The sequence below is a fragment of the Pempheris klunzingeri genome, chromosome 13, assembly GCF_042242105.1.
Source record: "Pempheris klunzingeri isolate RE-2024b chromosome 13, fPemKlu1.hap1, whole genome shotgun sequence".
NCBI lineage: Eukaryota > Metazoa > Chordata > Actinopteri > Acropomatiformes > Pempheridae > Pempheris > Pempheris klunzingeri.
This window is the reverse complement of record NC_092024.1, coordinates 20629996-20647799: the sequence shown is the minus strand read 5'-3', so window position 1 is coordinate 20647799 and position 17804 is coordinate 20629996. Positions and strand designations below refer to the sequence as shown.

General features: G+C 41.0%; 1 protein-coding gene across 3 annotated transcripts in view; it reads right to left on the bottom strand.

The window, feature by feature from the left end:
* Positions 1-2161: 2161 nt before the first annotated feature.
* smoc1 (SPARC related modular calcium binding 1) overlaps positions 2162-17804 on the bottom strand; it is a 45978-nt gene continuing 30335 nt past the window's right edge. For 2 of the 3 annotated variants that reach the window (XM_070842070.1, XM_070842072.1), the window contains exons 9-14: positions 16804-16996; positions 14672-14754; positions 10912-11017; positions 9920-10164; positions 9125-9158; positions 2162-3080 (exon numbers count right to left, since the gene is read on the bottom strand). In XM_070842070.1, coding sequence (XP_070698171.1) covers positions 3041-3080; positions 9125-9158; positions 9920-10164; positions 10912-11017; positions 14672-14754; positions 16804-16996 — 701 coding nt within the window. In that variant the 3' untranslated portion in view covers positions 2162-3040. Of the gene's footprint in view, positions 3081-9104; positions 9159-9919; positions 10165-10911; positions 11018-14671; positions 14755-16803; positions 16997-17804 lie in introns of all 3 variants that reach the window. The other variant, XM_070842071.1, reaches the window with a different exon arrangement.

Sequence of the window (17804 nt, the reverse complement as noted above, 5' to 3'; positions counted from 1 at the left end):
GGAAAAGTGGCCGGTTAGCAGCAACACAATCTGGGCTTCTCCCTGTCAGACTGACAGTCATCTGTAAGCCTCCTTCACTACACGTCCCCCATCGTGATTAGTGGTGATTACTAGCCTGTTAGGTTGTTTTAGATCTCTCATGTGATCTGCAGCTCTGCAGCGTCTGGAAGCACTTCAGCAGACACACAAGCCCAGTGTTCAAACCTGGACTGAAGCATGCACTCAGAGCAGCCTGCACAGCCGGAGCAAGAAAGAGCAGTTTCTTTTCTAATCCTTGGCATAACTGTCCACTTCACATTAGACCCGACTGGACTTTTGATTGTGGTGGATTAAGCCTTTACACATATCCTGTATACACTCTCGACCATGTATGGAGATGATGGCAGGAAGCACTGGGCTGAAATGGCCAAATAACCCCTCAACAGATAAAATAAGCTGTGCTCAGAGTTGATAATATCCATTCTGGTCTTAGAATTTCTGTGTTGTGAATTAGCTACTGTAATAGCTTAATGTTTGACATGATGTAAACAAGGTCAAATTTATATATCTATATATAAATTAATCTTTTTTGGAATGACAGTGAAGTGAGTGAACGCCCAAATGCCCCACAATGAAATTTAGTAAATCAAACAAACATATAAAGGTTATTTTGTACATATTTACAGTAGAAGCCTTTTTTTTTTTATCTCATGTTCATGAGTCACTGCAGTGACTCTTGGGAATAGGTCAAGAAATACACAGCTCAAAACAAATACACAAGCATTCAGACCACAATTGCAACTCACGATTTTCCAATTTTGAATCTCAATTGATCCCAAATGTGAGGAAGAAATTGTATTTTTTTACATTCCCAAACGTCTTTTTCTAGCATTTTCTCTCTCTCTCTCTACTCCCATTAACCGGACACCCTGGGGGCTATTTTAAAGGACTTACTGCATTGTCTTACATGAGGTGGCAAAGCTCCAAGTATGTGTGGTGTGAAGTGTTTCACAGAGAAAGGGCTGACATCAACTGTTGGAAGACAGACAATGAATGTGTTTGCATACACAAAATGTACTCTGATATTACTGGGGAGACTCAAATATTTATTTTAGGAACTGGCATTTGTAAATGCCACATGTTGTTTACAATAACTGGGTTAAACGTGAATATGACAGCAGAGATGGGCGGATGTTAACGGGATACTGAGCCATGTAAACATCTTACTCCATTTATTGGTTAGGTTTAGTCATCTGTGCCACCTTTTTTTTTCCTGGTACTATTACGAATATTTAAAACTCATTCTCTGGAAGGTTTTGGAAAAATAAAATCCCCACCAGGGGGTCTATTTTAGAGTCTGGTCAGTTTGTAAAGGTAGCCAGTAGTGCCCAATGAACCCATGATCACCAAACACTTTGTGAAGAATTCAAAGCATGCAGAATTCACCATTCAGATATTGGAAATACCAGACTCTTTAGCGGTTTTTCAGGTTTGATTGTGTAGAAAATGAATACTAACATTGACTTAGAGTAATAAAAACTAGCCACATTGACTTGTAACTTGACATAAAATTACACATACAACAACAGCATGATACAAGATATGTGTAAACCAATGGCCCTCCATTGCGCTTTGAACTTAAAGCTGCATTAATCAATATTTATCACACCATATCATCATTAAGGGGTCTCTAATACAGACGAACCCTCACAGCTCTGTTTTTAGTTTCTTTAAACTTTTTATGGCACATTTACTATATTGTTTGGTCTACGGTTTTGGAGACATTAGAAGAATCTTCGAATGTTTCACAGTGACTATCCAGGTGTATCTGGGAGGAGGAGGCAGTTTGCTGCTATCATGGTAGCCATGACAACACGTCCTGGATTTCCCCTGCCCCCTAGTGGCCAGAAATTAATTAATGCAGCTTTAATATGTTCATATTGCCACATGCATGTAGAAATGAAATACCTGCTGGGTGTTACAGTGTTAAGCTGTGTTAGTATACTGCTAAGACTGCACTGTACCAGTGTTGGGGCTAACACCTTTGCTCTTACTGACAGCTGCTGCACTTTTTGCACGTTTTCTTCTTAATGATAATTCTGTTGATAATTTTTCGCTTGCAAACACTTTATTAAAAAAGTAGAAAAAACAATCAAGGCATCTGATGTAGACAAACTGCATACATTATAATTGTCATGCATTCTTTTGGGGCTGCACAAAAAAGTACACCTTTTAATTAACTCTGTGGTAAGCAAGTAAAGAGATGACTTACTTACAGGTAGCTTTCCCCAACACTGGTATGTACCGAACAAAAACCAGACATAACACATCTCGGACAATGTTCACAAAGATCTGATTCTTAAGCCAAAATGTTAATGTATCTAGAAATTTCTGTACAGTGCAAGGGGGTTCATACAGCTAATCCTGTGCTGATAAATTAGACTTTATGGTCACAGTTTAATGCTAGTACATGCTGTTCACTTAATATTGCATGCTCACATACAACATTACACATTTGTTTATAATGGTCTACATTGCCATAGCTCTTTCTTTTTGAGTGTGTCTTTATTAACAGTTGGGCTGATCGCGACTCACTTTAAGCTCCTCTTTAGTGAGTTACCACTGGCCTGTGTGCTGATTCATGTAACAGGGGAAATGTTAAGTTTAATTTAATAGCCACAAAATGTGTGTTAGTGCCTGTTCCTGTTATCTGAGGACAGAACGAATCACAACAGCAGACTAAACACAAGGGGAAATGTGGTAACATACACATCTTCCAGTGGTGAGTCATCTTTTTTACAAATATATTCTCATTCTTACCTAGACCTTTTCAGTCACTTCAAGAGAAAAAAAAAACATGTACAAACAGATAAAATGTCAAACATAGGGAGGAGAAAGTGCAAATATTTTGGCGCCGCTTCGTTTTCTCTTCTTGTTTTTCTGTTCTTTTTTTTTTTTTTTTTTTTTGAAACTCAGGAACTTCTTAATTTTTCTGCTCCATCTTTCTCTTTCCTGTCAGCAAGCGTACAGATGCCTTCCCTCTGTGCCCTCTGCTCTCGTCTCAGCTTTTGGATCCTTCTCTTCTCAAACCAGACGACCTACTGGGAACAGAGAGACAGACAGACAGACGGAGAGGAATGAAGGAAGAGGGGAAAAAAAAAAAAGAAAATGTTTTCAATCATCTGTTTTAGTATCCAGCATGCAGATACACTCATACAAAGCTGTTGCGTGGCAAGGCAATGGCTTCCCTCAACAGACAGAAACTCACTTAGACAGACTCACACACACACAATTTTAATTATACATGTAAAACCTGATATAATTGAAGAAAAAAACAATGTTGCATTTCTGAATGACGTGTGGAAATCACCATGTTTCCCCTCTAAAGCCCATCGTCTCCTTCACAGCAGTTTAACAGACTCCTCTATACTATATATACTACATATGTAATATTTAATACATTTTGAAAGTAGCCTAAGGTTAAAACTTGCTGTCAGTTGTGTTGTGATTTAAAACTTTAAAGCAAACTTTATGACTGTGAATAAGTGAAAACCGTGAATATGCTCCATTTACAGCAGATCTATTCAAATTTCTCAGTTTTATTTCTACTTTCCATCAGCAGCATGTTGTCTCAGATGTTTATTTTACCCTTTTCTTTACTTTGCACGAGTGATTTTATGCAAACACAAGAAAAACACATAAATAAGAAAGGATACAGTCAGTGGTTACTAGCTAAATATTGACTGTCAAGCAGCTGTACCCCACCTACACGCCATCACATGTGCTGACTTTATGTTACAACCAAGCTATAACTCAAAAGGTCTCTGATGTTGTGTTGCGTTCATGCCAAAACTGCACGGGACAGTCAGTGTGCAGCACGAGGGACGGCCTGCTCGCTCATCAATCGGATGAGTGGGTGAGGGAGGCAGAGAAGAAAGAAAGGAGGAGAGAGGGAAGGAAGGCCTGGGAGAAAAGGAGATGGGCAAAGAGCTTAGATTGCTTACAGATGGCTGTCAGAGGGGAGCAGAGGTCTCTCCTGAGCTCTGAGAGAGCTCAGGCTGTGTCTGAGCGTGTGTGTGTGTGTGTGTGTGTGTGTGTGTGTGTGGAAGTGTATGTTTGTATGCACCCACTTGTGTGTGTGTGTGTGTGTGTGTGTGTGTGTGTGAATTTAAAATTGGGTTGTGTTTGTATGTCTATATATGTAAGTCTTTCCATCGATCTGTACGGTGTGTGTGTGTGTGTGTGTGTGTGTGTGTGTAGACTCTCAACTGGCCAACATGAGGTTGTGTGTGTGTCGGAGCAGCAGCCGGTGGGGGTGGGGGTGTGCAGGTGCACTCTCTGTCAGCGCTGGTTATGTTACCCATGAAAAAGAAGTGCAGCTGATCTCACTACACACTCTGCAGGCTCAGACGATGCATTTGCTTCAGAGTTAAAACTTAAAAGCATCACAATCCCTCCAGTGCTCCATAAATCACAGGTTAACTTCTTTATGAGTGACTCTTGTAGTGGATGCTTTCACCTATATTTTAAGTGTGTCAGATAAAATATTATGACCACCTATTTCAATCATGGCTAGTTGGATCCAGGTGACTACTGTTTGTAGTTTAAGCTGTGACGTTTTTTATGTAAATAACTGTTGAGTTTGCTACTGCCTGTTACACAAACAACTAATTCAACCCATAAAAAAAAACATATATGAACAACCACCGCCACAGCTATTTGGCCAGTTTGCCATATTAATTGAATTTATTGATCAAGACTATATAATACTTACAGAAGTGGCTTGTTACTGTAGTTTTATTGCACACGTTGAATTTCCTAGAAATCAATCTATCGACTTATTGATCATGGATTTACAGAGAAAAATATACATGCTGTTTAAAACTTTGAAAATGTGACTGGAGGGCGTCACAGGGAAGCTCCTAGACTGTCCACAGTCGTAATGGTTCATCCTCTAAGGAGCATGAATGTGCTAAGTAAATTTAAATGTTTGAGTTCTTAATTATAAACAATTTTGGCCCAATCAGGGGGCCATCATTACAAACTGTCCTCTGGGGATCATTCCTTCAGTGGCTATGTAGATTGTTTGGTTTGGACCATATTATCTGATCACCTGACCAGCCAACGCTCCCATCCAAGGATCTGACAACCATTTATTTTGGTGAGGATAGGATACAAAGAAATCCTGCAGAGATATTTGAATGATAAAATATTGTAGTTTGAAGATTCAGACCAGCTGTTATTTGACTGCAGTTTGACCTCTCTGCTAATGCATTTTTAAGTAACCATCAAGGAAATTGGTACAAACTCAATAACAAGGACTGTAGTATTTTGTACACTTAGTGTCATAAACCCTTTACCTTGGCAGCATTAGTGACAAGTTCTAACTAGTAAACTATGCAGTACCACAACATTTCCTGATATCTCTTCCTTGTGAAGTCATGTCATCCCTCTCTTTAGCTCAGATAAATGTCTCTGTTGTAAGGAGCTGAGCAACAGTAGTGCTGATGAATCGGCTTTAGCAATTACCAGGCTCCAGAGCAGCGAATGGTCCTCTCCCGCCTCTCCTCCCAGTCACTGAGGACACTGTCTGTGCCATTAACAACACAAAGCCCCCTGGCCTCTCCCTGGACACCTTGGCCCCACTTGTGATAAAGAGCTGAAAGCAGATCCCGTCTAGCGCTGAATCGCCGCGCCTCACTTGGGACCGGCCAATAAAGACACTTGGCTCAAGAGCTGGGAATCATGGTATACCTGTACATGGTGGCAACTGGGGAGAAAGGACTTGGCCAAGGGGATGGATACACAGGTTTGAGTCAGCCCATGAAATAGGGATTAATGTAGCGAACTCATCACCGGAGTAGGTGGTGATGGTGAGCAAAGCGGTGCTGATCTACCTGTCACAGTCCTCCCTGTTGACCCCTGTTACCTTTAACACAGCACACTGTGTCGAGCTGATGTCACAGTAATTAAAACACAAGTGGTGCGGAGTAATTGCTGTTGGCTCTGAGAGGACGGGGCTCTGGGCTCTCTAATGGTCCTGCAGCCTCGGTGCCAGGTCTGCCTCATAATGCCCTCCTTTCATTCCTGCCTAATGACGGACACAGCCAGGACAAACAGGGGAGGAAGAGTCCAGAGAGCAGGAAAGGAGACGAAAAAAGGAAGAGAGGGGAGGAGTTTGACATAAAACAGCAGACGGGACGAAAAAAGCATATGTGCATGTCTGACTGTTTGTGTCAAAGCGGGGTTCACGTACAGAGCAGTGCAGGAAGGTTAAAGTGGCCTCCGTCAGGTGAACTCAGCCTGTAAATACCTCAAGTGATGAGCTGACAATGTTCCACATACTCCCACTTGGTTATCAGTAAATAATGGCATTAGAATGATATTTGCATTATCGTAAACATATATAAGTTATTGGATTGTAATTGATGCACAACATTTATATAAACCATAAAACTCTTTTCTGTACTCTTTCCAAAGGTTGCTTACTCCCTCCCTTTCCTTCACTACCCCTAAACCAGTGGACAACATTTACCACAATGCCGTTCCAATTCATTTCTCGAGTCCACTCACCACTGTGAGTTATATGAAGAGCTTAAATTTTTCATGTTGTTTCTAAGGCCTTGCTAAGCTCAGCTCTGAGGAGTCTTAGTCGAGTTCAAAGTGAATAATCCCGACACCAGATCACAGGATATGTTGGCATCAAAAGTTCCTGCTACCAACTTTAAGACTGATTTTCAGTACTATGCACCTCACAGCACAGCTTAACACACTAATTTCTACTTATTGATATTTTCATTAATACTCGTGATTCTTTAATGTGGTGTATAGTTTTTAAATGGTCCCCTGTAAAAAACATGACTAAATGAAGATTTTCAAACTAACGTTGACCATTTTTAATGGAAAATAATGGACTTGTGCCTTTGTTGCGACTGGATCTGTTTGCTGATGGAAGATCAAATTTTCCATCATTAAACCTCTGTATAAATGAACGACTTTTGGTCCCTGTCAGTCTAATTATGAATGAAGTTGTCCATGCTTTGTCTGTAGTGCATAGCAGCACGTACTGTATGCTGCAAGACCGCTCATGCTCACAAACAGCTGAGGCATCCTGCAAAGTAAAACTTCTGTAAGCACTCACAATAGATCCTGTAATATCTTATAATTGTGTGTGCCTGTGTTTGATGGCTCTTTGTGCACGCAAGCATTCATACATACACACCCACATGTGTTAGTGCTTATGCAAAGGTGTGTTTAGGTCTTTCTCAATGGAAGTAAGACTTTTGAAAACAACATCGTGAACACTGCTGCCCGAAACCCATTGCAACAAGTTTAACAGTAAAACATTTTTCTACTTTGTTCATTAACGTGAATGAGACATTAACGCTGGGGCCGTCTGAACTTCCCTTCCTGCTGCTCATCAATGGCCTGACTGTGAGAGGGGCTGCCCTGGGCTCCTGTTACATATCTCATCTATAATGAGGTTTCCAGTCTCTTCAGACGATGGATGCCACCCTCTCCAGCACTTCAAAACTCACACAAGGTATTCAGATGTTTTCCTTTGCTGTTGCCAACGTGTCGAGAGCGAGGAGCCTCATACAGATGTGCTCCTCTCTGCCCCACATGCTCACAATCCTTCACCAAGAAGCACGTACTGTAAACTGTAAATATGTCCAACAACAGTCCAGTGACGATCCAAAGCTGCGACAGGCCATGATAAGATTTAATGCCTGGCAAAGGCAGCTTGACTTAAAGGGATGCAGGCCATTAAGGATCAGCTAGGCATACCTGAACACAATGGCCGTCTATCTTAGTCAAAGCAGAATGCTGCCATATGTTCCTACAGACTCCTGCTTCTTTCATGCAGGCGTTCTCTGTCTCTCCTTGTCTCCTCACACTCTCCACAGTCATCGCTCGCTCAGAGTGCCTGAGTGGCAGCATAAGGAGCTGTATGAAGCTGTCAGGCCATTTAACTCCAGCTCTTAAGCATGAAGGTGAGAGATTCGGTGACTACAGCAAAAACAACTGACCAAGCCTCCATCTCTGCTCTTCCAATACCGTGGCTGTTTATCCTGGCAGCTGTGCCCAAGGTCCGAGAGGCCTGACGTTATGCCCGCTCTGAGCCACTGTTCTCCAGACACGGCAGGACAGCGCCAGGGTAAACACATGACCTCAGTGCTATGTGGCACTAAACCGGCCCAGTGGCCAGAGTCAACAGCACCAATGGGACCAATAATCGCTCAATGGGGGGAATCAGAACAGATTGAAAAAAAGGGGATTAAAAGAGAATGTGACAGACTAAAGGATAAAAAAACAATTAATAAAAAATTATGAGAAATTCCTTTAACATTTGTTGGTTTTCAGCCAATTTATTGTTAAAATTGAAAGATGTCACAAAAGTCTAGAGCTGAATTGAAAATTAATCGCCATATGTTTTACTAATAGATTAACTGTTCCAGTGATTTTTCAAGCAAAAATGCCAAACAATGTGAGGATTTGACTGCTTTCTTTTACCATGCATCAAATAAACTAAATATATTTGGGTTTAGGACTGATGGTCCAATTAAACAAGATGTGAAACTTGGGCTTTAACAGATAATAATGGCTATTTTATACATTTGATAGACACAATGTTTGATAAATAGAGAAAATAATCCTTATATTAATCATTAAAAAGAGAACAATCGTGAGATGCAACCCTACGAAGGTCATTCTCAGTTAGCTTCATTCTTTCAAAGCCTCAGAACATAAGATGAGAGGTCACTCACAGGAGAGAAAATCTGACTCTCTTACTGAACCACTGTCTAAAACACCAGCAGAACAGATAACTGTACGCCATCTTAGCCAAGATCACACACACACACACACACACACACACACACACACACACACCATAAATAAGTGCAGATCCACACAGACAGACAAAGACATACATCTCACTGTTTGGTACAAATCATGTAAAGCTCTTCATATAAACCAAATGCTACTGCATGTCTAGCTGGATCTACTCCAAACTGACACATTTCAGCAATGTGCATGTTAATGGGTTACAAAGTAAGCCTGCAGCTACAGCGGTCAAAGCCAGAGCCAGCCAGAGTTAGTGAAAGCGTATTAGTTTGCCTTACTGAACAACTTTGTCCCTTGCCTTGTCCCTTGGTTGCCACTTGTTGTTGAGCTACCTGCAAAAGAGAAAAAGCAAAGGTTGAACTTGAGAGAAGTAGATGTCATGTCCGCAAGTCACTAAAACCTAAAATATGCTGCAAAAGAAAACAATTCAAGTACATTTTAAATATAGTGGATTTTTTTTTAAAATCCAAAAACAGCATGCGTGTTAATTGTGTGTCACAACCTCTGAATATCTACTTAAGCATTTATACCATAACACAGTTAGTTTTTCTCTTGGCTGTGTGACATTTGGGTTGTCTTACACTCATGATGAGTAGTTAGCTTTCTGGCCCAGACAGCGTCTAGGATCCACTGATATATTAGTCTTGTCTAAACATTCATCAGTGAGCGCTAAGTGGAGCAGCGCACCTTAATTAGACTGCCAACACATCTGTTTGTCACATGAGCCACAGTTACTTCACCGCTTCCTCTAAGTGACTGACTTGACTTTTAAAAACTATGACATGATGAAAATATTAGTAACTCTTATGTGGGAAATAGTTCTGTGTTTTGTGGCTAATACTAGATAGAAGACATTTCTACTTTCATTTATTTCATTCATTTATTTTATTTTTGTTAGCCTGTAGAAAATTAGTTGTGCATGCCTGCATCTCTAACGAGTTGTTGAAGAAGTGAAGGCCCTATATGCAGATTTTCCCAGCTGTCCTGAGGTTCACACCCAGGTCATGACCCCACTCAGCGACCCTGCCAACCCAATCACAACCACCCTGTTTCCTCCCACTCAGTTTTTCCCCTGGTCTCCTTTTCCTCTTACCCTCCTTACTGACGCCCAGGCAGCCTTTCAGTTCCTGCAGGGAAATGGCCCTGTCCTTATTCAGGTCACAGTAGTCGGTGAACTTGCGGGCGCATTTCTTGGGTTTGGCTTTCTTCTTCAGGTACCTCTTAAACGGTTTGAGTTCCTTCTTGTTGATATCGTGGCTGCCGTTGTTATCCAGCTGGGCGAAGTACCAGTGCACCACCCTCTCCTCTAAAGTGTGACTGGGATCAGGCTCAACAAACCTGGTCAACGTTAGAGGAACAGACAGGAGTGAAAACATGGATATTTCAAAACCTAGAACAACTGGCATTAAGGGAGTAGAAAATACACATTAGTCATTGCAATAACACACCAATAAACCAACATACACACACAAATGATCTGGAAACAGAGAGGATGAAGTTAACATAAATACAGACAATGTGAATAAAGAGAATGTATGAATATGCATTTAAGATGATAAACAATTCTCAATCCTGTGCTAATACCCTGTCATTTGACGTGTTATCACATCACTACACATTTAAAAAAGATTGGCCCATTTTGTTGATTAATAATGAAACACAATTACAACATCCTGTGTTAGATACACATCTGGATACTTCAGGCAGTCTAGTTTGTCTAGTTTCATGTTTGTACCATCTTATGTTATTGCAGCTTAGTTTGCAGTACATTCCCTTTAAATCAATTTTCTGCTTTGCTTTGCTTAATGGATGGTGGACGAGCTCGGCGTACATTGACATATTCCATATTATTGGCAGCCATCATTGTTATAGCACAGATGGAAAGTGAACACTGAACCCTGTCAGTGTCTGTGCCAAGATCTGTGCATTGTGCATCAGATATGAAATATTATCGCTCCATTCATAAATCCAGAGGGAAGGATTATTTGAGAAAAACCAGAAGAGGTGGAAGTTTTCCAATCAGCCATGAGGTATCCTGCTCAGGCACAACACTCTCGGCCATCAATGGCACGCGACACTACTTACCTCCCACCACCAGAGGGGGCTGGTGAGTTTATGGCTTGCACCATGTCTGTGGTGAGGGCATCTAACAAGCTTGTAATGAATTCCACTTTCTTCCCTTCTGGACAGCCTGGCACAAATCAAAGACAAAAATACACCAAAATTACCTTCCACGACTAATTCGAGTCATTACGGTACAGTGAGGCTGAAGTGCCTCTAAAGCCTCAACACCAGTGAACCAGTGTGACAGATGTCAAACAGAAAACGGCTGTTGCGCGGTAAAATAAAGCATGCAAAGATTGTCCACAGCTTAATGACAAACCAGATGTGTCTGTAAACAGGCTTATGGACAGAAGTACAGATGAAACCTTATGAATATGTTTTACATAGTTTGGCTGTTTTTGTAAGAGTTCAGAAAAGCAGAGCTGAGGCACATGGCGAGAGGTGGAACAGAAGTGTGCGGTGATGAGAGAGTTTTGTTGAGCAGTGCAGACCTGTTAACTTTTATGACACAATTCTGAACACCTTGGGTAGCTCTTTTTAATTGCCCAGATGTATGGTTTTAATAGCACGCTAAACCAGTGCAAATTTTTCCCTCCTAATTGTGTCTCTTAAAGGGAAACTTCAAAAGCAGCTGCATAATAAACTAATCTTCTCATTCATTCTTTTTTTTTCTTCATTCTCTCTCTCTTTCTCTCCAGCTGTCTTAGTTGATCCCCGCCTTCCCTTCCTCTTGAGCGTTTGTGGCCTCCTTGTTCTCTGCTCCACTCATGTCTTTTCGTTCCCTTTGTGCTGGCCCAGGGGGGTTCTGTGGGAGGTGGTCCGCTGCCCCGCCAGGTGAATCCAATTAGCATTTCCTACAACACGACAAACTTGGAGGAGCACTGCCTTGCTGCGCCTTAATCCAGGTGTTAAATTGGGGTGTTATGAAGCGCAAACCGTTATGCTGTATGCTACCTATGTGGCAAGGTGTCAAAGGCACAGTGTGGTGCAGGACCTCTGGCTGCGCCGAACAAGCTCTGGGCCACTTGGACTTGTTCTTGTTAATCTGAAGACTTCAAAACACATTAAAGGTTCTTTCTCTAAAAATACACACATCTTATCAGGCATACACTGAAGACGGGTCTACGATAAAGAAGAATTATGACCAAATTGAGACTTCCAACACTTAATGTTTGTCAGGTTGGGAATCTGCGTTTGCGTCCAAACTAAATTCTGTAGAGAATTTCAGACTTTTCCGTCTACAGAAAGTAATACAGAAAAAAAGAAATGTAAATTTATTGCTAAACAGCAGTGAGTAAGAACCTCAGATAAAACTGGATTCATCAACATTATTTCAGCAGCTGCTTTAGTCAACATTAAATCCCTGAGATACCCTAAAACTGACATAGACTCACAGCATACCGCATTGGGTGTCTGTGCATGTGTATGTGTATCACACCTGTGCGGTCGGGGAGTCTGTCGGCATGTACAGCCCACAAAAATGAGCAGATGGCAAACTTTATGTCTCTCAGACCCTCGCTGCTTCATAGATGTGAAAGTGCAATTTGAGCTTTACTGTGTGGTGCAGTTTACTGTTACCACATTACAAACATTTTAGGTGCTAAAATTATTTCCAAGTGTCTCTCCACCACTGTGCAAAGTGTAGCTTTAAACATACAAAAATGATCAAAGACGCTGCAAGAAAATCTGTGTTTCAGTCCTATTCTTTATAGAGTTGTGACACGACAGGAGCATATTTAAACAGAATGAATAAAAGCAGTGCCTTAATGTTGAATTACTTTTTTTTTAGGTTTTGAACAAAATCCAGTTTGTGAACTGACTAAACTTGGGGTGAACAGATCCCAGCCTTTGGTCTCAGGGGATGAGCTCTTATCTGCTCCTCCTGACAGAGGTGCTATTGTGGCACATTGTGTACAGTGAGACTGAACCTGTAGCTGCATGCTGTTGATAGCCTGCCCTCTCAAGCATTCTTTTCTCCTACTGCCTTGATGTGACGACTATGAGATATTGTGCTTTGTTGTGGCGGTTCAGAACATCCTCTACAGTACATAAAAATATCTCCACTCAGCACCCTGCGGTCTCCAACACCCCCAGCAGCCCCCCACAGCCTCACCACCACACCCCGCAACACTCACACCTTCCATAAAACATGCCACACATCTGCTGCACAGTCAGGAGTCATGCTCGACTCTGTAAACTCACCAGATGGGGAATTAAATAAGAGTTACAATGCAACCTTAAATGATGGGGAAACAGAGGGGCAACAAAAGTAAGTGAGCAGTAACAAGGACGGAGGAGTATGAGTCGATGTTACGACCTCTGGCCTAGAGGAGCGTCTCTGATCTTTGCTGCCAGGGAATCCAACACCTTAAAGTGTGATCTGGTCGATCCTTAATCAAAACCCTTTATCTGGTCAGTCAGCGTGAAGGTGAAAAAGAAGCAGATTTCCTGTCACAAGTAAAACCTGCAATGCTTTAATTGGCCATTCCCTGAACTTCCAACGTCCAACTAGATACAGAGATAGTTAGATGCTTTTTTTCAACTTGCAACTGCAAGTAAGCACAACTTTATATACAGTTTATTAGGTAAATAATTTGTTAAACTAATGTAGACTAATATAACAACCCTACAATAAATCCTCCTGTCATGAAGGGGATAATGTTTTTGTTGAAACTGTTCTAGACAGGTGTGGATTCAACTGTATGGTCGTTTTGGATGATGTAGTTTGTGGCGCTGTTGAATGATATTATCATTATAATGACCATACAGTTCAATCTGCAGCTTTCTGAGACAATCTGAACCTTTTATCCTTCATGAAAGAAGGATTTATTGTCGGGCTGTTGCATTAGATAGTATTAGTTTTAGCTAGGTGTCCCTAATAAACTGGCAACTGAGTGTATACTGAGATGTAAATAGATCAAACTGTGTGTTCTTTAACATAAGCTGCAGAAGTCAGCATGTCTAACTGCATTACTACCAACAATAGTGGCCACTGTTGCTTCCAATAAGTAATTGCTTAAGAGATTTCATACTACGTAAATTTGAGTAACAACTGGTTACAAGCCCCATTCACAACTAGCACATCCACTGTGTAGTATTCCACCAGTGTGTGGAAACTGGGCCTGGATGCCATCAGTGTTAAAGGTAACATTGGCAGCTCTTTCCCGCTTTTGACTGAGGAAGTGTACCCTCCAGCAGCTCCGGCCAAACTCATTATCCGAGATTGCATTGTGTTTGCCAAACACATCAGGTAGTCTGCGTCTTAAAAGGCTTTTCTTTGTAACTGTAAAAGTGAAACATTTAGTTTACAAATTTAAAAAAAGTTACAAACCGTAAAGAATAGATCTAACCTTTGTGTTTGATCCAAAATGGATTATATATTAGAATGTATTGAAACAATCTGACCTTACTGTTACAGGACTACCTTCCTTTGCTCTGCAATGTGAGAACACTGCTGCTGGTTCTTTATTTCCACGTCTCCTCCATGGATTATCAGTTTATTCAACCACCTCTCACAGAGCTAATGTTAGCTTAAGTAGCTAACTAGCCACAGCTTTATCTCACAGTGAGAGCAAAATACATGAAATTCATACGAGAATGGAAAGTTTGGCAGGCAAAGGTGAGGCTTAGCAAACGTCACTGATTTCTGAGTAGATTACCTTTTCTAGATCTTGTTGGCATTTTTGGAGTGATAGTGATTATTTAAGCCTCCTCATTTGTTAAAAGTAAGGCTTGACACGCCTGAAAAATGAATTGAACTGCACAGAAAAGTGAGGAAAACCTGTCAGGTCTCTGCCTTGGAACGGATCTTCTGTGTCTGAGACGCGGGACCTCGCAGCTCCGTCACACTCTGGTGTCTGGTACCTGTTACACAGAGAGGAGAGGACAGCAGCAACATGGCTGCATCAGACAGAAGCAGAAGAAGAAGCTGCAGAAATGCAGAGTAAACCATCAGAACAGGTCTCAACAAAACAAAAACCCCACTAGAGAGTTTTCTCTTTTCCTTCTTTCAGACCTCAGATTAATCTGAGGTGGGGCTGAAAACCAGAGGATGATATTGGTGCAGGAGAAATATCTTTGTTTATCTTCGTTATGAAAACATGCGCTCTGCCAAAGTTTGCACACATTCATGCTGTTCTAGCTTCTTAAAACTACAACCTATTGCTCGTTGGCTTTGCTCTGTGTATTCATCGTTGATCTGTAAAGAATTATTGAGTGTGATTAACCTCTCTTTTTATAAACGCCTTATAAATTTGATTTGACGTGCACAAAGCTTTGTTCCAGAGCCATAACAAACTGTTCGGCATTATGCGTGGCATGACTCGTTTTCTCCTGGCTATTGTATCAGTGGTTTTTGCATAGGATGGAAAATTGAGCATGTGTGTCTCATTTGCCTCTTTTTTTTTCTGTCAATTTAAAAGCAAGTTGTCATTTTTTTTCACAGTCTGCAGGGCCACTGGTCCAAGATGGGATGTCTGATGCATGACTCGGCATCAGAGTCATGCAGAGGGACCAGAGGAAAGAAATGGGGATGAGTGACGTGAGGTCTGGTCTAAAATACAAGAAATTCTTTTGTGAGGAAATGATCACCTCAAGGTTGTCATTCAGTGCGTCTGAAAGGCAGATGTGAATTTGGTCCGTGTAAGTTTTGATACTTTGCATATGATTTAGTCGAGTGTTTTAGGGGCTGTCAATTGTAAACATGCTGGTATCTCATTGATTTGAAACCAAACCTGTGTTATCCTGTATTCAAACAAAAAAGTCTGTACGTCATCCTGCAAAACATAAACCCTCTTGTGGAGAGAGAATGATGATTCAGGAACAGAAACAGCTCATCTATTTACATGCTCAAGCTTACAGTTCACGTACATCAAATCTATTTCTCTTTATTTAGAGTTTCAAGTTGTAATATTCACATTCTAAATATAAATCAAAAGATTTTAAACAACCAAAACATGAGCAATGAGCATCATGTATTCAACATTTTTTCCGGTTGCCTCCTCTCCATTCCAGTGACATACAGCTCTTGCAAAAGCCCATTGTGCTGTCACTGTTTCCCTGAAAGCAATATAAACAGCAGCAACTCCACTGAAAACAAACTTCATACCAAACACTGAGTGTTTATGGCTAGCTAAATGATATTCCCATCAGGGCTGGAAGGGAATGGTTTTGTCAAGTCAACCAGCAGCAGCAGCTTGGCACAAGAGTCCCTCAAGATAATTAAGGCCTTGGCAGTGAAAGTAGCTTTTAGCCATTAGCTCCACTTTGGTCCAGGCAGACCCAATCGATTGATTGCCATGACATTGGGTACAGATGTCCATAGCGCCCAGTAAATGAATCCTAAATGTTTTGGCAGAAGACTTTTTCTCCAGCACCACCAGAAAGGCAAAGTTTTCACTTATCCTGTAATGTATCTCAGCATTTACTGAACTTCATGGTTCCCAGAGGAACCACCATGAGGTTCACATTTGTGGTTTTGAGTGAAATGTCTCGCATGTATTGCTGTTTAATTTGAAATAGACACTTATGTCCCCCTCAGGATTAATTCTCACGTCATTGGTGACCCCTTTCTTTAACTTTCTATCTAGTGCCATCATCTGGTCAAAATTTCACTGTCTTACACTTTGGTTTACGACTATATACCTGCAAACTAATGACATTCCCATCAGCCTCAGCCTTACTTAGCGTTTAGTGCTAATCAGATAATGTTAGTATGCTAACATGCTAAACTAAGATTGTGAACATGGTAAACATTGTACCTAATGGATAGCCATTCCCACTTTTGTATCAAAAGAAATAAAAACTCAATACAATTAAATTGACTCTCATTATATTTTATAGTGGACGACCAAATGCCATAGTAGTATAATAAAAAAAACTGGTTTGAGTTGAGGAGCTCTTCTGATAAATTACCTGGTTGAGGTTCCAGGAATGGGCCGTCCCGTGTCCACCAGAACACACCAGCAGTAGCCTGTGGACTGGTGGCACTGGACTGGCTTGTAAAGGCCTCCGGGCCCACAGTCAGGGATGAAAATGGCCTCACGAGGATTTTGCCGTGCCTCATCCAGCGCACTCTGTCGCTCCTGATCACAAGAGGGAACTTTCTCTAAAACCATGAGAAACACACTCAATACTGAGGCACCACAATTGGAAAACCAAGAGCAGACAAAAAAAATCTGTCACAATAGGCGATGGTGTAGGATAAGATGAGAGATTATAGACCACCTGGTTATCAATATATATAAAACTGATTTAGACTAGACATACATACTTACAGTGGCAGGATTCCATGTGTTGTATTTGGTATAAATTGCTGTTTGGATGTTGGTCAACCAATTTTACTTGTGATTGGCTGGTTGGTAGAAAGTGTAACATCTAAAGCATTTAGCTTTCTTTAAGAAGGGCAACAGGGTTACTTGGAATTGTGGGAGTAGAGGGAATGTTATTATATCATATTATTTTTAACAAGTTTTTCATACAGCAGGAAGCTTCTTATCTAAAAGTTTAAGGATCATATTATGGGCTTATTGGAGCTGGATGTCAGGCATCATTCATAAGGCTGAATAGGGGAACGGGGTGTTTTCCCTCTGTTTGGACAAAGTGATAAACTAACTATATGTCTCTGAAACACATCTGTGATATTTACAGCATGAAAGTCCATTACTGGCATTGGAGATACTGCAGTAGTCAGACAAAAAGTCTTAATGTTTGCTCGCTAGCTTTTCTAAACTTTAACACAAAAGCTGCAACCATGACACCACCTGTTATCATGTGACCAAAAGTCCATGTGACAGACAAGTGACGACAACTAAATCATCTCTGTGACGACTAAGAAGACTTTGAGAATTTGATGAAATGGATCTTGATTGAAGATATTTTACTCGTTTTTTAAATGTATTTTATTTTTGTCAAAT